The sequence below is a fragment of the Pholis gunnellus genome (assembly GCF_910591455.1).
Source record: "Pholis gunnellus genome assembly, chromosome: 6".
Lineage (NCBI taxonomy): Eukaryota > Metazoa > Chordata > Actinopteri > Perciformes > Pholidae > Pholis > Pholis gunnellus.
In genome coordinates this window covers 27,710,203-27,735,172 of record NC_136532.1, presented here as the reverse complement: position 1 = coordinate 27,735,172, position 24,970 = coordinate 27,710,203, and the positions used below count along the sequence as shown (strand labels likewise).

The 24,970-nt window shown below is 43.2% G+C and overlaps 4 protein-coding genes across 7 annotated transcripts in view; 1 reads left to right on the top strand and 3 right to left on the bottom strand.

The window, feature by feature from the left end:
* Positions 1-645: 645 nt before the first annotated feature.
* On the bottom strand, positions 646-6,196 carry mak16 (MAK16 homolog). Its single transcript, XM_079161534.1, has 10 exons — positions 6,044-6,196; positions 5,112-5,161; positions 4,850-4,959; positions 4,638-4,702; positions 4,370-4,521; positions 4,146-4,200; positions 2,016-2,090; positions 1,832-1,939; positions 1,692-1,757; positions 646-1,076 (listed from the first exon to the last, which is right to left on the bottom strand). The coding sequence occupies exons 1-10, from the start codon at positions 6,056-6,058 to the stop codon at positions 876-878; spliced, it is 897 nt and encodes a 298-aa protein (XP_079017660.1). The 5' UTR covers positions 6,059-6,196; the 3' UTR covers positions 646-875.
* Positions 6,197-8,638: 2,442 nt separating this feature from the next.
* Positions 8,639-16,024, bottom strand: spinb (spindlin b). Of its 2 annotated transcripts, XM_079161536.1 has the most exons (8): positions 15,926-16,007; positions 14,794-14,901; positions 14,026-14,395; positions 13,854-13,902; positions 13,605-13,699; positions 12,832-12,987; positions 12,343-12,576; positions 8,639-12,089 (listed from the first exon to the last, which is right to left on the bottom strand). In XM_079161536.1, the coding sequence occupies exons 3-8, from the start codon at positions 14,078-14,080 to the stop codon at positions 11,890-11,892; spliced, it is 789 nt and encodes a 262-aa protein (XP_079017662.1). In that variant the 5' UTR covers positions 14,081-14,395; positions 14,794-14,901; positions 15,926-16,007; the 3' UTR covers positions 8,639-11,889. The 2 variants fall into 2 exon arrangements, with proteins under 2 accessions (XP_079017662.1, XP_079017661.1); XM_079161535.1 differs by lacking the exon at positions 14,794-14,901 and having other exon boundaries at positions 15,926-16,024.
* Positions 16,025-16,936: 912 nt separating this feature from the next.
* On the bottom strand, positions 16,937-18,832 carry LOC306697555 (uncharacterized protein). 2 transcript variants are annotated; one of them, XM_079161537.1, is made up of 3 exons: positions 18,797-18,832; positions 18,182-18,268; positions 16,937-17,776 (listed from the first exon to the last, which is right to left on the bottom strand). In XM_079161537.1, exons 2-3 carry the CDS (start codon positions 18,250-18,252, stop codon positions 17,065-17,067), a joined length of 783 nt encoding a protein of 260 aa, XP_079017663.1. In that variant the 5' UTR covers positions 18,253-18,268; positions 18,797-18,832; the 3' UTR covers positions 16,937-17,064. The 2 variants fall into 2 exon arrangements, with proteins under 2 accessions (XP_079017663.1, XP_079017664.1); XM_079161538.1 differs by lacking the exon at positions 18,797-18,832 and having other exon boundaries at positions 18,182-18,573.
* A 995-nt stretch (positions 18,833-19,827) lies between these two features.
* The window catches only part of mfsd14bb (major facilitator superfamily domain containing 14Bb), an 11,689-nt gene continuing 6,546 nt past the window's right edge, over positions 19,828-24,970 (top strand). For both annotated transcript variants that reach the window (XM_079161530.1, XM_079161529.1), the window contains exons 1-4: positions 19,828-20,171; positions 21,680-21,769; positions 22,492-22,554; positions 23,953-24,080. In XM_079161530.1, the coding sequence (XP_079017656.1) occupies positions 20,109-20,171; positions 21,680-21,769; positions 22,492-22,554; positions 23,953-24,080 (344 nt within the window). In that variant the 5' untranslated portion in view covers positions 19,828-20,108. The remainder of the gene's footprint in view (positions 20,172-21,679; positions 21,770-22,491; positions 22,555-23,952; positions 24,081-24,970) is intronic.

The window sequence follows — 24,970 nt, the reverse complement described above, 5'->3', positions numbered from 1 at the left end:
ATGAAGCCACAGAGCAGCGGTAAGAAAACCGTTTTATAAACTGAGTTCAGGAACACGGCTCGTTTCCTCTGCAGAGTATTTCAGCACGACGAACCCGTTCACTTCCTCTTCCACGTCTTCACATCCCTCCCCCAACCCGCTCCTTTGGTCCTTCTCTCTCTCTCTCTCTCTCTCTCTCTCTCTCTCTCACCCAACAGTCGCTCATCGATCGCCTCCTACAACCCTCCTCCTCCCTTCATTCCTTCCCTTCCCCCCTTCTACCTCTTTTCTCCCTCCAACAATCATGTCGTCACTTCATTTCATCCCGAGACATTTATGTTAGAACAGGTCAGCGACCTTTGACCTCCGACATCTAATCACTTCAAATATCACGGAGATATTTTCTAAAAACTAAAAGTACATTTTTACATTAAACTTTATCCTCACTGTTAATAAACCTGAACTGAATAAAATACAGGAGCTACAAACTGATTTCATGTTTTTTAGCTTTGACGTTTTTCTTCAGTATTTTTTTATGTTGTATTTTGTCATCAAAATAAATAAAGTTTCTCTTTTAGTTCGTCTTATTTTGCACTTTAACGTAGATGTTTTAAATTAAAACGGTATTTTCAACAGTTTGGAAATATTTCTCTAAGCAGGTTTACATTTTCTTCCAAAATTGATTTATTGACGCGAACATCCTCCGTTTCTTACGAACTCCATATTTAATAAAACAACAGTTATTCTTCAGAAGATAAAGTCACTTCAGGTGTTCACATCTGATTCCAGGTCAGATCCGTCCTGTGTGTCCATTAAGAGAGGGGGCGTGTCCTCAGCAGAGGGGGCGTGTCCTCAGCAGAGCGTCACCGTCCGATTGGCCACAGGGGGCTGTGACATCACGACGAGGCTGTGCTCTTGGGGGCGGGCTCTGTCTCGTACTCGATCTCCACGTACGCTCGCTTCCTCCTCGCCGCCGAGCCGTTGGCCGGAGATTTACCTTTAGACCCGGAGGCCTTCGTCTTCGTCTCCACCTCCTCCTCATCCTCACTGGACGACTCCTCTTCCTCGTCGCTGCTCGTCCTCAGTTTGTTCATGTCCTGAGAGAAGAAGCAGTTAAAAACATCATAAATACATTTATTAGACTGATGTTCTATAAATAAAGTTATAATCAGAGTTAAAGTGATTTTTAATAACCACTCATCTAAACTAAGTGCTTCAATAAACACACGAGAAGTTTAAAGTTCAATGTTTTAATGTCGTAAAGATGAAAAGAAGCTTCTAGAAATATAAACGGCTTCATGACAGATTCTGAATTTCACATTAAAAGCTCTGAACGGTTTCATGAAAGGAGTTTAAATTAAAAATATTAAATATTCAAACACGTGATATCATATTTACTATGAAACTGTTTTTCTTATTAGTACTTTCCAAACGTCGTACTATTTGTTTTAATTACTTGTTACTCGTTTAAACTTTGAATCGTGTATTTATAGCTTCAATCGTCTTCAAATAAATTAAATAATAATTATCTTTGTTATTAATAAAATAAATGAACTCGTCTTGTTAATGATTGATGTCATAACTGTGGTTCTGCACTAGAGACGTGTTCTACTTCTAGTCATCATGGTTCCGTTTCTATAGAGGAGCAGGACTTTTATTTTGAAAATCGAGCCCACAGGAGGCGGAGCTCCGACTCTCTGGTGTGTTTTTACCTCGAAGTCGCTCAGGTCGCTCTCCTCCACTTCTTCTTCTGCTACAAACTCTCTCTTGCCGACGTCCTGCAGACAGGAAGTAGACTCGTTAACATCACTCAGATCAACTCAAACACAGCAGACATGAAGACCTTCATCACCTCGTCCTCCTCCTCTTCCTCCTCCTCCTCCTCCTCTTCGCTCTCCTCGTCCTGCTGCTCCAGAGCTTTGTCGAAGGCGTGTGTGGGGAAGTTGTAGATGTCTCCGTACTGAAAACAGAACAGCGTTATTGTGTGTGTCGTGGTGAGCGGCGGTGGTGAAGCGTTGAGGACGAGGTCGTCTCACCGTTCCCTGCTTCAGGCGCTCCAGCAGCTCCTTCTCGATGGCGTTGTCCAGCTGAGCGGCGATCAGAGCTTTCTCCTGCAGACGGGGAACAGGGAACGGTTAACGCTGACGGGGAGCGGTTCAGTGGGAGGAGTTAACAACGTACGTGTGTGTGTGTAGATGTGTGTGTGTGTGTGCAGACGTGTGTGTGTGTGTAGATGTGTGTGTGTGTGTGTGTGTGTGTAGACGTGTGTGTAGACGTGTGTGTAGATGTGTGTGTGTGTGTAGACGTGTGTGTGTGTGCAGACGTGTGTGTAGATGTGTGTGTGTAGACGTGTGTGTGTGTGTAGACGTGTGTGTAGATGTGTGTGTGTGTGCAGACGTGTGTGTAGATGTGTGTGTGTAGACGTGTGTGTGTGTGTAGACGTGTGTGTGTGTGTGTAGACGTGTGTGTGTGTGTAGACGTGTGTGTGTGTGTGTAGACGTGTGTGTGTGTGTGCAGATGTGTGTGTGTAGACGTGTGTGTGTGTGTAGACGTGTGTGTAGATGTGCGTGTGTGTGTGCAGACGTGTGTGTGTGTGTAGATGTGTGTGTGTGTGTGTGTAGACGTGTGTGTAGACGTGTGTGTAGATGTGTGTGTGTGTGTAGACGTGTGTGTGTGTGCAGACGTGTGTGTAGATGTGTGTGTGTAGACGTGTGTGTGTGTGTAGACGTGTGTGTGTGTGTAGACGTGTGTGTGTGTGTAGACGTGTGTGTGTGTGTAGACGTGTGTGTGTGTGTGTAGACGTGTGTGTGTGTGTGCAGATGTGTGTGTGTAGACGTGTGTGTGTGTGTAGACGTGTGTGTAGATGTGCGTGTGTGTGTGCAGACGTGTGTGTGTGTGTAGATGTGTGTGTGTGTGTGTGTAGACGTGTGTGTAGACGTGTGTGTAGATGTGTGTGTGTGTGTAGACGTGTGTGTGTGTGCAGACGTGTGTGTAGATGTGTGTGTGTAGACGTGTGTGTGTGTGTAGACGTGTGTGTAGATGTGTGTGTGTGTGCAGACGTGTGTGTAGATGTGTGTGTGTAGACGTGTGTGTGTGTGTGTAGACGTGTGTGTGTGTGTAGACGTGTGTGTGTGTGTAGACGTGTGTGTAGATGTGCGTGTGTGTGCAGACGTGTGTGTAGATGTGTGTGTGTGTGTGTGTAGACGTGTGTGTAGACGTGTGTGTAGATGTGTGTGTGTGTGTAGGTGTGTGTGTGTGTGTAGATGTGTGTGTGTGTGTAGACGTGTGTGTAGACGTGTGTGTAGATGTGTGTGTGTGTGTAGGTGTGTGTGTGTGGACGTGTGTGTGCAGATGTGTGTGTGTAGACGTGTGTGTGTAGATGTGTGTAGACGTGTGTGTGTAGATGTGTGTAGGTGTGTGTGTGCGTGTAGACGTGTGTGTGTAGATGTGTGTAGACGTGTGTAGACGTGTGTGTGTAGATGTGTGTGTGTGTGCAGACGTGTGTGTAGATGTGTGTGTGTAGACGTGTGTGTGTGTGTAGACGTGTGTGTGTGTGTGTAGACGTGTGTGTGTGTGTGCAGATGTGTGTGTGTAGACGTGTGTGTGTGTGTAGACGTGTGTGTAGACGTGTGTGTAGACGTGTGTGTAGATGTGTGTGTGTGTGTAGGTGTGTGTGTGTGGACGTGTGTGTGCAGATGTGTGTGTGTAGACGTGTGTGTGTAGATGTGTGTAGACGTGTGTGTGTAGACGTGTGTAGACGTGTGTGTGTAGATGTGTGTAGACGTGTGTGTGTGTAGATGTGTGTAGACGTGTGTGTGTAGATGTGTGTAGGTGTGTGTGTGCGTGTAGACGTGTGTGTGTAGATGTGTGTAGACGTGTGTGTGTAGACGTGTGTAGACGTGTGTAGACGTGTGTGTGTAGACGTGTGTAGACGTGTGTAGACGTGTGTAGACGTGTGTGTGTAGATGTGTGTAGACGTGTGTGTGTAGACGTGTGTAGACGTGTGTAGACGTGTGTAGACGTGTGTGTGTGGATGTGTGTAGATGTGTGTGTGTGTAGATGTGTGTAGACGTGTGTGTGTAGATGTGTGTGTGTGTGTGTGTAGACGTGTGTGTAGGTGTGTGTGTGTGTGTGTAGGTGTGTGTGTAGGTGTGTGTGTGTCTCACCTCCTTCCTCTTCTCTCTCCTCTCCACCTTCCTGCTCAGAGGAACGAGTTTCCTCCTGAAACACAAAGTTTAACGTCAGAGGACGAAGTTCAGGAAAACTGGTTTGATGAAGTCGTATTAAAATGAAACTAAAGCTCTTTATTGTCTTATTTGAGCAGTTACTTCCTGCAGTACTAGTACACTAGTACTGTGTACTAGTACTGCAGTACTTCAGCAGTACTCACTGTCTCTTCAGGACCAGCTTGCGCATGCGGATCAGGTACTGGGTGATTTTGGTGAAGCGTTGTTTGCATTTGTGTCGAATGAAGCGAGGCCAGTAGATCAGGTTCTCATCGATCATCTCCAGAGCTTTCTCATAGTTCTTACTGAGCTTCACCTGCAGACACACAACGATTAGAACTGTACACACACGTGTATTCATGTGTAGAGGTTAAACGTGCAACATGAACAAGTGAAGATGTTCAGACATAAGAATGAAGAGCAGCAGCTCACCTTCTCCCACATCCTGGCAGGAAACGCTGCTCTCTCGATCACCTTCATGTAGAGGAAGCACTGACCTGAGGACACAACAACACGTCACCAGTCCTCTCAGGACAAACCGGTCTGCAGGAGACTTCAGCAGCGTCTATATAGATCTATAGTATATAGATCTATATGTATATAGATCTATAGATCATCCTCATCACGTTGAGGACCCTGCTCACCTTTCTCCTCTCTGATGGTGGCGTACTGGCTGTTGGCCAGCGGGCAGGACGAGCGGTTACACAACCCCGTGATGTTGAACTCATTCCGACAGAAGCCCTGACTCTTAGTCCTGCGCACACACACACACACACACACACACACACACACACACACAGTATTTATATGTATTTCTGTAGCTGTGGTGCACATGAACAATACAGAAGTACAAGCTGCTATAAAACGAACTGAATGAATGAATGAACAGAGGAGTTTGAGACTTACTTGACTTTAAAGGAGCAGAACTGTTGGTTTCCAATAATGTCCCAGATCACCTGAACACATCAGAGCAACAACAACAATAATTATAACAATAATATTAATATGTTACATTTCTAATAATCACTCATTAATAAACTCAACTTACTGAGAATATTCAGAAGAGAAACGTGAAAATAAAAGTTCATAAGATGATGAACGTGCTGCCGACATGTCTGAGTCACGTGTTGGAGATAAATACAAATAAAAAAGACTTTTACAACAAAGTGTGACGTCACATTAGACAAACAAACTGGGTCCATCTTGAGATATGAAACTCTATTTTACAGATTAATAATAAACGTATAAAAGAGGACTAAGAACTGAAGTCCGCACACGATGCTCCTGCAGTGTGTGTGTGAGGTTACAGTGTGTGTGTGTGTGAGGTTACAGTGTGTGTGTGTGTGAGGTTACAGTGTGTGTGTGTGTGAGGTTACAGTGTGTGTGTGTGTGAGGTTACAGTGTGTGTGTGTGTGTGAGGTTACAGTGTGTGTGAGTGTGTGAGGTTACAGTGTGTGTGTGTGTGTGTGAGGTTACAGTGTGTGTGTGTGTGTGTGAGGTTACAGTGTGTGTGTGTCTGTGTGTGTGTGTAGAGCCATGAGGTTACAGTGTGTGTGTTTACAAAGAAGTGAGACATTAAAACAGACTCGTGTGGAGCGGACTCACGTTCCCAGCTAGCTTACAGTCGAACCGCGTAAACACGTAAATAAAACACTAAAGTTCGACCTGTATGTGTTAGTAAAGAAGTCTACTGTAACTACTAAACAACACGTGTCATATACACGTTTTAAATAGTCTACATGTATCCTCTTTAAAACGGTTACCGGTAAGCTAACGTTAGCATGAGGACTTAGCCGAGCACATTAGCGGCTTTAAATAAACGTATTTATTAAACTCACGTCGTCGTGTTGCATCTTGATCTGTGCGCAGCTTCAGCTCCACCAACACGTCTGAGTGTTTACTGATGTCTAAAGAGTTGATATTAAGTTCTGAACGAGTTCTTCTGTCTCTGTGAGCCACATGGACGGTCAGGGAGCCACCATCTTTGTTTGCATGGGTGGTCTCGGCGTAGTGTGACGTCACTGCGGCGAGGACGTATCGCGAGATTTGGCATGACGTTTTCTTTTTCCACAATACTTTTTTTTTCTTTATACAAAGATGTAAATGTACTAAATATACATATAATACCAGTTTTTTAATGAAAACCAAAAACAACCAAAACTTAAAGGACGTTTTACTAACTACTACAAATAACAATTACTTATTATTTCATTGGATTTGTTTAGTATTTTATGTGTAAACGTGAACAAGATTCTGCTGTAAACGAATGAGATTTTAATAAATGTATGAATAGTTTTTTATTTTCTAAATTAAAACTAAACACATGATGTTGATGTAATACTAATAATGTGACACCGTGATGCAAAGAGCTGGAGAGGAACTACACACAGAGTGAGCGCCGTCTTTAGCACTGTGATCTTTCTGGTTCATGAATATGATGATCGGTGCGTTCACGGTCCATCCGTGAAAGGTGCAGCCCTCAACTTGTTACGCTCTGCGCCTCAGACCGTCTGACCTGAACCGGAAATCATGACGTCATGTTGAAAGTAAACAATGGAAGTTCTTTGAATAAATAATCCTAAAAGTAAATGTTGTTCCTCTGAAGGCCAGAGCTGGAATATATAAATATAAATATTTAAATACTGTATTTATTTACTTTATTTATATAGCACCTTTAAAAAGCAATAAAACAGACAAACTAAGATAATAATTAAACCCTGGACAAAAAAGTCGACACAATAAAAACAAATTAAGAAATACAAATAAAGATAAATAAAAGGATTAAGTAAAATAAGATAATAAAAATAAAGCAGTAGAGCGACGACAGTGTGTAACACGTGTTGTAAGAAGTGATTTAAAAGTCATTCTGTGAGTCAGTATTGTGATAATAACTCATATATTTATATGATTAAACTGATTGTGATTTTTGGATCCAAATAATATTAATTAAAGAAAATTAAAAACCGACCAGCTCTATTTTACTTACTTTTAATTTTAAGTTATTTCTACAAACATTTTCAATAACATGTTCAAATATTACGTCAGTTTCCACGAGGCTCTGGTGTGAAGGTCATTTATTATATATTCATATTTTTACTCGTGTTTAAACTTTGTTGTATTTGACTTTTTTCTATTTTATTTTAATGTTGTACTTCTGTATTTTATCATGTATTCACCTTATTGCTATTCTGTTTAATAATTGTTATTGTTATTGTATTGTTTATGTATGTTTATATTTTAATTGTACTGTTTTTTATGTTTGCTCTATTTTTTTGTATCTATATTTAATTTGTTATATTTTACAATTATATGTTTATATTGTTGTCCTATCTTGTATTCTCTTGTGTTTTGTTATTCTTCTGTTTAATAATTCTCTTACATGTGTTCATGTACACATACATGTGTTGTTTATGTCAGAGAAGCTCTTTTAGTTACTTTCAACATTACGTCATGATTTCCGGTTCAGGTCAGACGGTCTGAGGCGCAGAGCGTAACAAGTTGAGGGCTGCACCTTTCACGGATAGTCCGTGAACGCACCGATCATCATACTCATGAACCAGAAAGATCACAGTGCTAAAGATGGCGCTCACTCTGTCTGTAGATCCTCTCCAGCTCTTTGCATCACGGTGTCACATTATTATTACATTTAACATTTATTATTGCTCTTCTTCACGTGACCCTAACGTTACGAAACATCAGTGTTTGTGTTTGTCTTTAGATTTAAAAGCTTCGGGAAAGCAGAGTTTATCCGGGAGTTTGTGCTCTGTCTGGAGCGGTGCATTGTGGGAGTGACGGCTGTAAATATGTGAAGCAACAGCGACGCGTGGCGGTGTGGAGGGAAACGGCACTCATATTAACATAATCATATTTTAAACGTCACTTCCTTTTCCTGTTGTTATCTCGATACACCAGCCCAGAGGTGGAGGAAGTGTTTACATCTTATATACAGTATATATATATACAGTATATATATATATATATATATATATATATATATATATATACTGTATATATATGTAAATATATATACAGGACATATTTAGATATCTTACTGCAGTAAAAGTACAAATATTAATATATTTTTTAAATTGTAGATGTCAAACATCAGGAGAACAAGAACAAAAAGATATTACATCATATGTAGAAACTGTATTTAAATATATATATATATATATATACATGATGTAATATCTTTTTGTTCTTGCATGTTTTCTTAGAACTGCAATTTGAAAAGAGAATATATAAAACATGTAAATAATTTCTACATTTAACAACAATAAACTGAACGGTCATCAGGCTGATATTTAAATGTGAAACACGGTATGTCCATCAATAAATAGATAAATAACAGTATTTAACTGTCTTTGTGTCTCACGTTGTATTAGTTCATTAATGTATAAAAGAGAAAGCAGAGACGGACCCGAGGGTGAAAAAGACAGAAATGGTTTATTTTAGTAAATGTTGAGCTCGTCTCCTCTTTAAAGGGACGATCCGCCACAAACAGCAGACGCTCTGTTTTCTCTCTTTTGCTCAATAACCCCACAAACAGCAGCAGCAGCCTCTGGGACACAGAGAAACAAAGAAACAAAGAAACAACAGAAATCTGAGAAAACCTAAAGGAGAGGCACCGAAAGCCACGAGAGACAGAAGTCAGCCGAAGAACCCAAGAACCCAAGAACCACACGGAAACACAAACACATGCAACTCACATCGATTTACACCGAGCTGTATATAGGCATGCAAAAACAACACTGCTCTAACAGGGGCCCATCGACACACACACTCACTCATATACACAGTCATATATACACACACACACACACACACCAGATCAATGTTTTTGTGTAAAATACGACCGACGTGTCGCCTCCTGAACGCATCACGGAGGCTGAAGACCCCCCCCCCCATCCAGGAGTCTGACTGAACGTCCCCTGGTTCATCGAGCCTGGAGCCAGGTGCATTGTGGGTATCCAGGTTAACACAGATCAAACACACACCCGACTGTAAGAACCGTGAATATTTGTATCTTTTCCTTCTCGTCGCCAAACGATTCGTTCTGACGTCAGACGTCAACATGTTGCCGTGTTTACGTTTATTTTACTGTTTGTTCGAGAACCTCAAAGTCTTCGTGTTCTAGAATTTGTGTATTTTAATAAGGGACATAAAATATATATTAAAAAAATATTCTAGAACAGTGAGGAAAATGTGCTGAAATGATTCTAGAACAAGAGTTCTAGAACGTCAAACGTGTTCAGACGAGACGTGTTCCACTCAAACCACTCTAGAGTCAGAACCACCGATTTAAATGTGTGTGTGGTTCCACGTTCCACAGAATCTACACGAGTTCTGTAAATCCAGAGCGCGAGGTTCCGACGTGAAAAACACGCGTTCTAGAATATTCAAGTCTGTGTTCTCAAATTTTTAGCAGTTTATTCAAAAAAGGACAAAAAACATGTGAGGAACGACTCTAGAACCCTGTAGAACCTGACGCAGAACGTTAAACGTCTTCAACTAAATGATTTCGGGATGAGAAGCATGAAATGGGTTCTAGAGTGGAGATGGACGGTTCTAGAATGCGTGTGGGGTTCCACGTTCTAGTGTCTGAAGCCGTGCGGTTCCCGTCAGCAGAGGGTTCTAGACAGACTCTCGAGAAACACACAAACGCTAAAACTAACTTTACGGCAACTTCGGACTTCAGCAGAACCAAAATGTGACGGAACCCAAGAATCAGGAACGTTCTAGATTGAAACCGGACTCCGGGACCCGGAGTGAGAAAACCTCTGAAATATGTTTTCCTTTCAGGTGTTTCAGGCACAGCAGACGTGGAATCAGGCAACATGGCTGCTAACGGTGATGTCACCGGTGGGGTGGAGCTACATCAAGCTACGAGCACACAGGATTGTGGGAGATGGAGTTTCTTCCATAAACACCTCTGACTTGAGTTCTAGCGGTTCTAAAGATCGAAGCGCTCCGTGAAGAAGAGGAGAGACGCCGCTAACAGCTGATAGAAATAAAACGGGGATAAAATCTTCACTTTCATCTTCCGACATGTAACCGGGTCATAAACAGTCAACACGGAGCAGAAGAAGAGATAATGTACAAAGAGAAGAAGAGTCTGTATGTGCCGGCTCATATAAACATATCAACAAGAGAACAAACTGTACAGATATGAGCAGGAGAAGAAGAACATCGATAAATCAACACTGGATCCCTGGTTCTCTGTCTGAAACACACCTTCTGATGGAGGTCAGCCAATCAGAAGACAGCGCCGCTGAGGGGGGGGGGGGTATTATGACGACTGCTACAGATTTTGGGGTTTTATTAAACTAATTAGAACGGATCAATACTGCATCAGGTGTCCGAGAGAAGACATTAAAAAGGAACATTCTGACATTCTGGGAAATGCTTCAAGATTAACCTTAATTAACACTTTATAAACAGCTTATAAACATGTAATAAAGGGTTCATAACACACTAAAATGTAGTTGTAAGCTGATACAAGGAGAAATTGACAAGTACTGAACATTAACACACACTCACATCCACTAAAACTACATCGTAGTGAGTTATAAACATGTTATAAACTGATATTGACCAACGAGAGGATTTCCCAAAAAGTGCAGCCGTGTTCCTTTGACCTGAACCCGGACAGAACTCGTAAAAAAAACAACATATTTCATCATCTTCCTGGTTGTCGAGCGTCTTGACACTTAGCTCGTTAGCTCGTTAGCATTCCTTCTGCGGCTAACTGGTGCGGCCTCTCCCATTGTCTGACGTCATGAGTCATTGTGGGTAATGTAGGAAACGCTAAAAGAATGGAAAATAAAACAAAAAGTCTCATGTGGTCTGGTTTTTGTTCGTCTACAGGTGAACCTGCAGGGAGGCGGGGTCAGTAAACTGCTCTGTGATTGGACGACTTCCTCCCATGTGACCTCTAACAGCAGAGAAGACCAACGTAGACCTTCTCTATAAATACAGACGGAGACAGACGATCGGTTCAGCTTTCCGTCTTCCCGAAGACCCGGTCCTTCATTTGACCCGGTCCTTCATTATCCACCGCAGACTCAGACCGGACCAACTGCCAATCCCCCCCTCCCCCCCGCCCCCCCACGGCGGTCTGAAATGGTTTCACTTGAAACAGTTCCAGACCTGCTTTGACTCTGGAGCCAACGATATTTGAGGACCTCAGGAATCGGATCCTCGCAGAAGTTTTTGAAACTGAACCAGATTTAATTTGTTGTTTTCGATTTTTAGCCACATTTCTGTTTATTATTGCCACAAATGTTCCAGGTTTACTCCAAATAAGACGGGGTCGCTGGTCTTCTTTGGGGGCGCTCGAACCAGGAAGCTTCCCAAGTCTGGACACTTATGATGAACGACAAGATGACTCGTCTCGGTCGTAGTCTTCCCGTCTCGGTTGTAGTCTTCCTGTCTCGGTTGTAGTCTTCCTGTCTCGGTGAGGGGGCGGGGCTTACATAACCATGTATGTTTCTCTTGTTTTAAGGCGTTTCATAAAAGAAAGAGTAAAGAATGATATCATCTGTCTCAGTGTCACTAGAGTTCGTGGAGTTGTAGTTTTTCTTCACTGGGGGGGGTTTGTTGGGTCTAAGCAGGTCTCAGTAAGTCTTTTTTGGGGAAAGGGGGGGGGGGGGGGGGGGGGTGTCCTGGACCAGGCGTTCTGGTCTTAGGAGGTCTTGACCAGGTCGTAGACGTAGATGTGAAAGTCGTCGTCGAACTTGATGAAGTAGACGGAGGGCTTGGCCTCCACCTGGTGGATCACCATGCCCGACCGCTTCCCGCCGTCCTCCTTGGCGTACTCCACCTGTTTGCCCACCAGGCTGTCCACCACCTCGCCGGGTTCCCGCTCCGTCGCCACGCTGTCGTCTGCCGAGAGGAAGACAGGGTTACAACGTTTACTGAGGTAATAAATCAAGAGAGAAGTAGAGTCATTTTCTCATAGACTTCTATACAACCAGAGGAGTCGCCCCCTGGTGGACACTAGAGAGAATGCAGCTTTAACACATGAAGCTCTGAAGAACTGGAGGTTTGTCTCCTGGTCCTTTCAACCTCCTAGCCCCCTAGCCATGTAATATCCTCATGTATTCACACTGTGTATTTGGTTCCCAGTAGAACTCACTGGAGTCGGGCATGATGCGCAGGTCTCCCTCCTTGTAGTCGTCCAGCAGCTGGTACATGTAGAGGACCGGGTCCTTCTCGTAGGTGATGTAGAACCAGGCGGTCATGATGGGGGCTCGGGCCAGCACCATCCCCCTCCACTCCTCCTTCGGCCCGTCCTCCGTCTCGAACATGTGCTCCACCGCTTTGCCGATCATCGTCTCCGCCAGCATGGAGTCGCTCACGCGGGCCGGAGCTGCAGCGACCGCAGAGAGGCAGAGGAGGCGGGTTAACGCTTTTCATTAAAGCTAATATTACAGACACAAGGGAAGTCACTACTCCTCCACTTGTGCCCTTGTCTCCTCCCTCCTTCACGTCCTCCAGTGACGCAAACACACATTTAGACGATAAATTAATTAAAACAACAAAACAATGGTTATCGTGAAAAAATAACAATGAAGAAGTGGATGATATGAATAATAACAGTGATGATTCATATTGAGCTCCTCACCCACTCTGTCGGGCAGGACCTCCAGCCCCACCACCCTCTCATCGCTGTACAGCTCCAGGCCGTAGATGCAGTCGAAGCCGTCGTATTTGATCAGGTAGAGCGACGGGTTGACGGGGACCTGGTCCAAAACCGTCCCCTTCCACTGGGACGACTTACCTGAGAGGAGGCAAGACACGCACAGGACGGATTCATTATTAACCGAGACTCTGATGGAGAACTTTCAAACTCCCAAATATTAAAGCCGGAACGTATTTTTGATCTGAAGCAAAATCACAACATTGCCTCAGAGCTTCATCCTCTACGCAAGAAGACACGACTGACCAGCTCATTTCATTATTCTGTCTCTTTGTAGTTGTTTTGTGTCTCTTTGTAGTTGTTTTGTGTCTCTTTGTAGTTGTTTTGTGTCTCTGTGCAGTTGTTTTGTGTCTCTTTGCAGTTGTTTTGTGTCTCTTTGCAGTTGTTTTGTGTCTCTGTGTAGTTGTTTTGTGTCTCTTTGCAGTTGTTTTGTGTCTCTTTGTAGTTGTTTTGTGTCTCTTTGCAGTTGTTTTGTGTCTCTGTGTAGTTGTTTTGTGTCTTTTTGCAGTTGTTTTGTGTCTCTTTGCAGTTGTTTTGTGTCTCTGTGTAGTTGTTTTGTGTCTCTTTGCAGTTGTTTTGTGTCTCTTTGCAGTTGTTTTGTGTCTTTTTGTAGTCATTTCCTGTGTCGTTGTTTTGGACTCTTTGAAGTCTTATATTGTTGTTTTAACTCTTTTCATGTGTGTTTAAATCCTACTTACTGCCCTCCTTCCAGATGTGCTGGATCCTGCAGCCCACTATGTTCCTTCTGGGCTGAGCCAGAGTCTTACTGGGACCAACGCTGGTCCTCTGTTTCCTGCAGGGAGAGAAGAAGAAAGAAACCGATGAAGACAAATGAAGAAGAGGAGGATGAGAAAGATAACTTCACCACAGAGAGGGGAGAAACACCCTGAAACCGTTTTGGTGTTCAGAGGGTTCATAACTCCAGACATTAGATCCGTCACACTTACTTGTGAGAGTTCTTCTTCTTCATCATGTTTGCAGAAACGCCAGAATGTCCTGAAACACACAAACGCAGCATCCGTCACTGACCAGGTGGTGCATTCAAGGACGCCTCGGGAAACGTTTTAATGTGGAAAACAAGCCAACTAAATTCCCAAACATCACTCAGAACTGACTCACCCCCGTCTGCTCGGGGGGGCCGCGGGGCCCCTGGGCTCTTGAATGGGGTCTTCATTCATCCACCTGTAAGGGGGGCAGCCAGCCAGGCCGCCGGTCCAGACTAAACGCTGGGGGGGGGGGGGGGGGGTCGGTAGATGTGAGGGGGGGGTGGGGGTGGATGGAAGGGGTTAGGGAGGGAGGGAGGGAGGGAGGGGGGGGTGGAGGGAAAGGGAGGGGGGAGGAGGAGGAGGGAAGGGAAAGGAGGGAGGAGGTGGCGGGAGAGGAGCACCAGGAACTAGGCCGGACCCTGGACAGGCTGCATACAGGCTGGGTGCAGACTAACACCTGGAGACTGAGGCGACGTCACAGCTGATGGACGCGAGTGTTCAGCCTGAGGAAGAAAAACGGGTTATTACGCGTTTAACAGGTTATTACCGGGTTATTACATGTTTAACAGGTTATTACCGGGTTATTACACGTTTAACAGGTTATTACTGGGTTATTACACGTTTAACAGGTTATTATCGGGTTATTACATGTTTAACAGGTTATTACATGTTTTACTCCACGCTTTTGTCTTTAAATGTCTCGTTTTGTCCCCAAACCCAAAAATATTCCAGTTTAATAATAAAGACAGAGTTTTGACTTTAACCACTATTATTATAACACGTTAATATTATAGGAGAGAGAGAGAGAGAGAGCGACAGAGAGAGAGAGAGAGAGAGAGAGAGAGAGACAGAGAGAGGTAAACTGAGCAGAACTTTCAGTAGAACATCAGAAACAACAGACCTGTTGAACTACATGATCACATGCAGCAACCAGACCAGGATCAACCAGACCAGGATCTATCAGACCAGGATCAACGCAGGAACTACCAGACCAGGGTCAGACCAGGACCTACCAGACCCGGGTTACACTGTTTTAGTTTGTCATAAAACTGTAAAACCCTAAAAGTGTCTGAGGAGATGCCTCACTCCTCACTCCTCCTTCTCCTTCTTCATGACTCATAAACAAAGCTACGCTAGCTCATTAGCATCGTGAGAGACGTAGTTCACTAAAGACGACAAACTGACGCGTTCTTCACCTGAAAAGATCTTTAAGCTTTAAATAGAATAGAACTAATATTACATTTGATATTTAGGATAAAACCGGCCCTCCTCCTCCTCTTCCTCAGTAGTTTCTATTTACATGATATAATATAAAGTCTCACTGTGAGACATCAGAGGTTCTTCATCATCAACACACTGAGGATGATGAGGATCTGTGTGTGTCTGTTAGTGTGTATATGTGTGTGTGTCTGTATGTATAGGCGTGTGTGTCTGTAGGTGTGTGTAAGTGTGTATATATATGTGTGTGTGTGTCTGTAGGTGTGTGTATAGGTGTGTGTGTCTGTAGATGTGTGTGTGTGTCTGTCTGTCTGTAGCAGGAGGAGCAGTGTGTGTGTGTGTCTGTAGGTGTGTGTGTGTGTGTGTCTCACATTACACTAACAGCATGGGGTCATTAACGTGTTTCTCTTCATATGAACTGAAGCTGCTTGTTTTGGCTGTTGATGAAGATGATGAAGATGATGAAGATGATGAAGATGACCACCTCAGAGGTCACAGTTTACCTTCCTCCTCCTCCTCCTGCTCCTCCTGCTCACTAACTGACCACCACGTAACGTAAGGCTGGCTGAGCTCCTACATGTATAAATGTGTGCACACAGGCAGTTGGTCCAGTCTCCAGGCGGCGGCCATATTGCGCCAGTATTTACAAAAAAAAACAAAAAACCGCATCAGGGTAAAAAAAAAAAAAAAAGGCGCAAGCGAACAAAGGGAGAGGGGAAGCAGAGGCGCTAAGCTAGCTGCATTTTACGGTAAAAACGTTAAAAACCGGACGAGCATACGGCCCGGTAACCGGCTCGTTCGTCAGTGCTTCTTACCGGTACAGCAGTCAGCGTCGCCGCATAATCCCGATCAACCGCCGTGGCTCCCAAAATTGATCCGCTCTGCCTCCCGTTTGGGGGTTCTCGAGCCGCTGCGTCAAGCTAGCCGTGCTTAAAGATGGAGGGGACGGCGGAAGTCAAGGCGGCGCGGCCCTCCAAAATAAAAGCGCGAATTTTTTTGGTTGCGATTGATTTTTTCCGTCTTCTTCTTCCTCCTTTTTTTTTTGTTGGCAGGTTTGCAACGACAACATTTTTAAGGTGCATAGCGCCACCTGTCGTACCGGAGTATGTAGACCAGTTTATACTAGTCCGTTGTAATAATAATCATTTAAAATATATATTTAAATAAATAAATACATTTAAACATATATAAATAAATATTTAAATATAGATAGATAAATATATTCATTTAAATACAGTATATATATTAAAATGTATTTATAGAAATAAGTATAAATATTAATATATATATTTAAATATATTTATTTATTTATATGTATAGATATTTTAAAATAGATATTACAAATGGTGTTTATAAAGAAACGTAATAACTCTCTGAGTTACCTTTACCTCCATTTGTTTCTGGTATCCTTTGTCTCTCTCGCCCGTTCTTTAATATATTTGACAGTTTATTATGTTCTGTTATAACACGGTCTTATTATATTCAGCATTTTCAGTTATAATACAATAAGGACGTGTGTGATAATTACTTTTCCCGATAGAGAGATGGTCTTATTTAAACTGGTGGGATTACTGCGATACCAAATGTCCGTTATCCGCCTCACATTTAATACTTTGAATGCTAATTCATAACCCTTTAATCCCTAATGTGCAGGTACCCCAAACTATTCCCAACCTCTGAATTCTTCTTCTTCATGTTTTATTGTTGCACTATGTTCTTCTTCTTCAGTTAGTTCACTCCTACGGAGTCCAGAATCCTCCTCAGACCCAGAAGAACGACATTTAAATGTGAGCGTTATTAAAAACAGGAAGCTTTTCTCAGGTCATCAGCGCTCAAATTGTATTTGCACAAAACACAAGACTTCATTAAATCCACATCATGAAACAATAAGAAACGAGTCAGGAGCTTCTGACTCAACATGAATTGAAGGAACAGTGTGCAGCAGAGATGTAGTTCATGGTGCTGTTAGATTGCTGCTACACAGCAGAGCTTCAGGCTCCGCCTCCCCATCAGACGAAGCCGCCGTCTTTGTATTTTGTCTCGTTGTTCTCAGTTTGTGCTGCAGCTCGCGGACGACTCCGGTCAACCCGGAAGTCCTCAGACTCAACCGTCTGGTCTTCTGTTTCTCTGATCGTAGCCTCTGACGGCAGGTGACCAGTTTTCTCCCCGTCGTCTGAACCGCGACATGTAACTTGTGCAACGCGACGCGAGGATCGGGAGATTCTCCGGGACCTATTTGTTCGGCGGAGGCCGGAACGTCGACAGGCGACTCCTCTCCGACGCGGTCGCCTTCCCGCTCGGTCGTCTCGTGCCGCCGGTCGTCGTTAGCGGCACCGCTCACCTCCGTAGACGGGACTTCTCCAGAGGCGGAGGGGTCGTCGACGGCCACGCCGCAGTACGGATGGTCCAGGTAAACCGGGTCGCTGACCTCGCCGAGGACCCTCTGCTCCCGGGTCGTGGACGTTCTGCCGCCGCTGTCGCGGGAAAAGCTGAACACGGTCGGGACGGCGGTCGCGTTCAGTCGTCTTCTTCTCCCCGCGGCGCCGTGGAAACACGCGTTGGTGAAATGCAGAGCACAGATGCGGGAGTCGGCCGACGGCTCCCAGTTCTTGCGTTTGACGCCGGCGACCCACAGACGCATCCTCGCCTGGTGGCGGTGTGGAAACCTGCAGAGTCCAACGCGTTCAGTGGTACAAACATCTCATGATGAGGTCGAATACCTCAACGTTGTTTATTCGCGTTAACCCCGATAACACATCAGGTAAACAATACTTTAGAGGGTTTAATGAACACACTAGAAACAGCTTTCATGTTGTTTCAACATTGATGATGATTGTTTTCAACACTTCTTCGTGGTTTCCATGTTGTGTTCACAAAAGTCTGAAGAAAAACTTCCCAAATCGAACAACGTGAACATCGGTGTGCACGTGAACGCATCATTTATATGTGTTTAATCATTCACAGCGTAAATGTTCACTTCTTTAACTGTGTAATTCAGCTAGCTAGCGTTAGCCTGAATAATAAATAAATACAAACTAATAAATATCTTATAAACATGTATGGTCACATACCGGAACAGAGGAACTTTGGATCCGCTGCGGTCGGTTCTCGTCACACAGTTGAAGGCGACACAAGACGGCATTTTAATTAACTTCTTTCTGTAAAGATTTTTTTTTAAAAGGTGATTTTAGTTTTTGTGTATTTTTACCATGTTTCTATTCTGTGACGTCATGTAAACACACATTTAAAATGTTAAAACTCTAAAGAATGAGTGAGCGTTCGTGTGTTGTTGTAATACTCATCTCAGCCACACGAGGCAGTACAACCACAAACACGTGTTTTAAATAAAGAAGTAGAAGTACACAAAGTACTTTATTATGTGTTTGCAAGATTTGTATACATTAAAACAAGTATACTTGAACTACATGAAGCTGATAATACTGGAGTATTTTTACATCGCAGTATTTGTACTTTTACCTCAGTAACTGAGTACTTCTTCCATCACTGGGTCATCTACATTGTTTGGCTAGTTGTCAATACTAAAACATGAGAGTGCACATGTACTCATGTACTGTGATACTTTGTCTGATTGATGAAGAGAAACGTAGTAACCTTCCGGGTATCACGTTACCTCGTACTTGTATCGGTAGTTTATGACTTTAAGTTGAGTTATTATTGTTATTTACCTCAGTTACGCGCAGCAATGAAACGGTCAGCGCGCGTGCTCTCTGGGCCCCTCAGATGCGGAAGATCCGGGTACTTCTTCTTCTTCTTCTTTTAATACTACTGTCGCCACCTAACGTACCGGAGTGGGATTACGTAATAAATACATGAATTAATGAATTAATAACTAACAAACTAAATTGACTCAATAAAGAAGTTATATTCCGGATATTAAACCTGTTTCGTTCAAATGTTCAAGAATTTTCACATTTTTATTCTACATTTCTTTTTATTCTCTGTTTATGTTTCTTGACCTTTGCAGTGCTTTGTTGTACTTTTATTTTCTCTCACTGTGTTTGTTGTATCCACCAAAATCTTCGTGTTCACTCTAATTAAAAAACGTCAACTGTTCCGCGCTTCTAAAGGCTTTTATTTTGTGATAATTCTAACCGGAAGTGTGCTCTCTACCAGGCCTACCGGTTGCCTTGACGCTGCTGATTGTTTGCATTGAAGCAAAAAAAACAACCTCTTGCTAAATAGTGATCCCGCAGAATGTTGACCGCTCGGTTTGCTGCCGTGTCTTCCTGCCAAATACTGAGATTCTCTGTCTTCTCAGTTTTTTTTCTTATTTTCTTACAGCAGAATCATTTAACAACATTTGGATTTTGTTTAAATTCATTTAACGTTACCGTCTGCTTCATGCGTGTTAAATAAAACTGCATTGTAGTGTAGCCGGCAGCCCAGCAGGGGGCGCGCTCTACTCAATACATATCTATAAAGGGGCGTAAACGTATAAACTGAGCCTGTGAGCCAGTTTTATTTTATTTATTTTATTTATTTTATTTATTTTATTTATTTTATTTATTTTATATACTAAATTATAAGTACTAGACATCTTGAGTTACACTCCAGACCAGTTGGTTGCGGTAATGCACCAATTCATTGTTTGCCAACCGCCAATAAAGCTCAAAGAAGAAGTCTTTTGGTTAGATCAAAAGGCGTTCGTTTTTCTACCAGAGCCGGTACACCCGTAAGGGCGGTGTTTAAACGCGTTTAAAGAGTATCAGATGAACGGTTTACCGGGGAACTCCGTTGATTAAAACATGGTGACAAACTGTTACATTACAATCAGAGCGGAGGAATTTTTTGTTTTGTGGGGGGGGTAAAAAGCCGACGAGCTGCTGTAGTTACCGCCGTTATAAAAGTCCATGATAGCGATAGACACGTAAACTAACGCTAAGCTAGCTATAATTCGCCCTGGAAGAGACGGAGAACCCTCCGGAGGATGCCGAGACACGGGGACTGGATGTGAAGATCGTTACGGAAAGATGTGAGATGATCCGGGGGAAAACCACCGCCATCGAGGAGGCCAACGACATCATGTTGGTCCGGAGCCCGGTGAGAATATAGCGCTTAGCATCGGCCGGTTAGCAACAGCTAGCCTAGCTAACATGAAGCTAATCAGTTGACAGCAGTTGGAATGTGCTGTCATGGCTGTTAGCTAGCTGTACATTAAGTGCTACTAGCCAGCTAAACAGTAGTTTAGCTAGCTAGTAGCTACTAACATTATTCTGTCTCTCTCTCTCTCTCTCTCTCTCTCTCTCTCTCTCTCTCTCTCTCTCTCTCTCTCTCTCTCTCTCTCTCTCTCTCTCTATATAGAGAGAGAGATATATATATATATCGTATACAGGTAAACGTTAATAACTAGTTAGCTAACTAGACTTAAGCTAGCTAACTAGTTCTTCTAGCTAAGCTAGCACCTGTTTACCTCAGGTGAACGTTAATAACTAGCGTTAGTTAGCTGTGCTGTTTAACGGGTCAGAACGCCAGAGAAATGAAGTTCAGATGTGAACTGAAAACGGTTTGTTGACAAAGTAAACAACAGGACTGAACAGTGCTGGATGTGTTTTTAAAGAGGATTGTTTTCTTCTGATACATTCTCATGTAGTGGTTTCCTCCATAGCTGGTATGTTAGCATTTAAAACAGGCCAGCTCTTTGTGTACCTCCTACTGTGTTGTATGAGCTCGTAGAGTGAGACACATGGGTCAGTGAACGCATCATGTGAATGTCAGTAAGTTAATTTCCAGATATAAACTTTCTCAGGACTATTTGTTGTGAGATAAAAACACATTGACCTCCTCAGGCTGCTGCTCACATGACATTCATAGTTTGTAATCTGGCATTTATTTGATTAATCAACTTTTTAAATGTCTTGTTTCGTCCCATCAGCAGACTAAAAGAAAGCAGAAATGATCATATTACCTCATGTGCTGTATTGATTTATTTGATTCTGTTGTATCATCATTGTGTTATATTGTGAAGCACAGTGTTAAGATCGTAGCTCGCTGTAGCATGGTGTTGATCATAACCAGCCCACAGAGATAACTCACATTTACACTGAGATGTGCTCTGTCCCTGATGAACACATGATGAATAAAGTTACATAGAAAAGCATCAAAGATCCGATCGTTTGTGTGGAACCGGTTTCACGTTCACTTCCAGCGGTTGCAGCTCTGAAATAGAGCCGCTCAGCTTCTTTGTGACTTCACACATGTGACACATTTCAGTTTGGTCTGCAGAGATCAACGCAAACACGTAGATCACTTCACCGTCTACTGGAACTTCTTGTTGTTTTGAACAGAAACGTCTTCATTAACCCGTTTACACAGAAATACCAGATTTTAAAAGTTTAACCTGAAAATCAATCATCACTGCAGGTTTAGCGTCTGTAGCTTTTTAAACGTCTTATCCAGCATCTTAAATTAAGAACTACGAGAGAAACCTTCTGGATGAACCGTTGGAGATCTTTGTGTGTGAGTGAGAGCGGTGAGCGGTCCTGTTGGACGACAGGAAGTGGATTCAGCCCTCAGACGAATACTTAATGTTCTTCTTCTTCTCTCTGCAGCAACGAGGCCGAGCCACAGTGACTCACGCCGTGGTGGTGATCTTCCTGGAGTTCTTCGCCTGGGGGCTGCTGACCACGCCCATGCTGACCGTGAGCACGCACACACACACACACACACACACACACACACACACACACACACACACACACACACGGCTTCATGAAGGAGAAGGTCTTCCAGTCAGCTGGTCACATGTCTCTGTCCTTTTCATATAAACAATCCCGTCTTCTTGTATTAAAGGTTAAGCACTCAATGAAAGGTTTAGCTTTGTGTCTGTAGACACTTTCAGACAAATACAACAAAGACCTCATAAGTTTACAACAAGTAGAAGATCAATATGTTATGGAATTCACAGGAGCGTAAAAAAGACCGAAGCTGTCCTCGAGCAAAGACTTTAGTCGACTAATCGATGAGTTCATTGAATCATTCGGCATGAAAGAGAGCTTTAAAAACCACCAGATAGATGTTGGTGGACTGAGCGCTCCAGAGGTCACACAGAGGATCGTCTCGTCGTTTATCTGAACTGATCTGTTTCTAATGTTAACATATTCAATCAGCTCTCTGAGGAAACCTCTCACAGACCAGATAAAGTCCAGTTTGAGGAGCAGATCCACTAAAACCACCTCACAGTCGATTCTAGTCTGAGACAGGAAAGCACAAGCTGGTGAAGCTTTCAGAGACGATCGTTTTGTTCCTGAATAAAGTTGACTTTCTACCTTTTACACACGTTTGATGTCACATGAGACACGAACATCTTCAGTAAAGAAAGCAAACATTTCCTTGCTGTACTGAGCTGTGTTTGTGGTTTCAGGTCCTCCATGAGACGTTTCCTCAGCACACGTTCCTGATGAACGGCCTGGTTCACGGTGTGAAGGTCAGACGTCTGTCGCTCATCACACATTCAATACAGCAGTCGTATCGCAGCACGTATCAACAGCAGAGTTACTAACCAGCGGTGCTGAGATGTAAAGATCATTACTAGCATGTGTCGGCTGCAGAGACGTGAATACAGTGTTTCTGCTACGTGGAGCCTTTACCAGGTCCACCACAGAGTCCAGAATTCAGATATAAAGTGGAGAACCAGAGCTACACCTCCTGATCCTGATACCAGAGCTCTCTGTGTCCCACATCTGTAAATCTCACTGGTAGCTAGTTAATGTTAGCTGTTAGCAGGAGGAGAGCTAGTTAACGTTAGCTGTTAGCAGGAGGAGAGCTAGTTAACGTTAGCTGTTAGCAGGAGGAGAGCTAGTTAACGTTAGCTGTTAGCAGGAGGAGAGCTAGTCAACGTTAGCTGTTAGCAGGAGGAGAGCTAGTTAACGTTAGCTGTTAGCAGGAGGAGAGCTAGTTAACGTTAGCTGTTAGCAGGAGGAGAGCTAGTTAACGTTAGCTGTTAGCAGGAGGAGAGCTAGTTAACGTTAGCTGTTAGCAGGAGGAGAGCTAGTTAACGTTAGCTGACAGCAGCTGGTGGGCAGCACAGTCTTGCTGGACTAAATGAAGAGCTAACGCTAACAGAGGTTTCATTGGGTTCCATAATGAGTCGTTCAAGCTCTGCTCAGTAAAATGAGTATTGAGTGGATGTAAATGATGAGTTCATGTGTAACATTAGTTAGGTTTGTTTTGGAGAGAAACTTGAGGCGTCTCATTGGTGATAAATGATACATTTAGCACAAACCACAATGCAAACTATAAAAAATAAAGAAAGGTATGTTGAAGTCCAGGATTTATTGTGTTCTTTTAGTTTTTTATCACTGCTATGACAACTACATTTTCTGGTGTCGTGACGTCTCTGATTAGACGGTGGTTCAGGTGGTCCTGGTGGTTCTGGTGGTTCTGGTGGTTCAGGTGGTTCAGGTGGTTCAGGTGGTTCAGGTGGTTCTGGTGGTCCTGGTGGTCCAGGTGGTTCAGGTGGTCCAGGTGTTAAAGCTCACATCATTCATCATTATCTCCTCGACCTTTTCTTCTCGTCTCTGTCTGACAAAAATATAAAATATCCAAACTATAAATTCTTTATTGATAAACTTGCAGATTATTTTCTTGATTTAAAGGTTTAATCTCTGCAGCACAAGAGAACATTCATCTTTCTATCATGTGAGGCCATTTGAGGATTATTTGTTGGGATTTTTGCTGAAAATTATGAAAATAGTTTTGATTATTTTTCTTTTGATGAATAAGTTGTTACAGCTCTTCAAGATAAAATCAACTCATGACCATTTTGACTCTTAAATGTTTACATATTCTCACATTTTTGTGTGTGTTTGTCTTCCTGTTTCAGGGCTTCCTGTCGTTTCTGTCGGCTCCTCTGATTGGCGCTCTGTCGGACATCTGGGGCAGGAAGTCGTTCCTCCTAATGACGGTGTTCTTCACCTGCGCCCCGATCCCCTTCATGAGGATCAGCCCCTGGTGAGACCACCGCTCACACTTCTATTGTTTTATATCCAGTGTGTCTATGGCTCCGCCCACACTGACGCCTTCTATTGTTTTATATCCAGTGTGTCTATGGCTCCGCCCACACTGACGCCTTCTATTGTTTTAAATCCCATAACCTTCACTACGTTTACGTCCAGAGACCACGCAGCGTTTCAGACCTTTTAAAACGGAGACGTTTGAAAACGAGGAAGTAGATCACTTCATTCACTTCCTGTCGTGACGTGTCCTTTCCTGATTCGTCGAGCTCCGATCATGTGACAGGTTGCTGGTCAAATACTTGTTTTGTATTAAAACGTTTTATTCTTTACGTTTCTTTTCCTTCAAATAATCTGTTTCAGAAGAAGTCTTCACGTCTCTAGTTTGTCTCAGAGATATTCAGATTAACATCCTTTAAAGTGGAGAATGAAACGCTCTGAGGACGGCTGGTGTTAATAAAACTAAGATGTTGTTGGTCTCAAAGTTCATCATATGATTGAATATCAGACTAGAAGTTCATGTTGAGGAGGCAGGAAGCGTGTGGGTTTAGATGTTTGTTCTTTGTAATGTGGACTTGAGGCCTGCAGTGACTTTGAGGCTGATAAAGAGCTGCAACCGTCACATCGATCACATTCATGACAACAACGTTATATGTTTGAGAAAGGTCCAGATGTTTGATAGAATGAAGTGGTCCATAGTAGCAGCTCTGTTCTGATCTCAGCTTGAACGCTCACATGTTGTTCATGAGAGAGAGAGAGAGAGAGAGAGAGAGAGAGAGAGAGAGAGAGAGAGAGAGAGAGAGAGAGAGAGAGAGAGAGAGAGAGAGAGAGAGAGAGAGAGAGAGAGAGAGAGAGAGAGAGAGAGAGAGAGAGAGAGAGAGAGAGAGA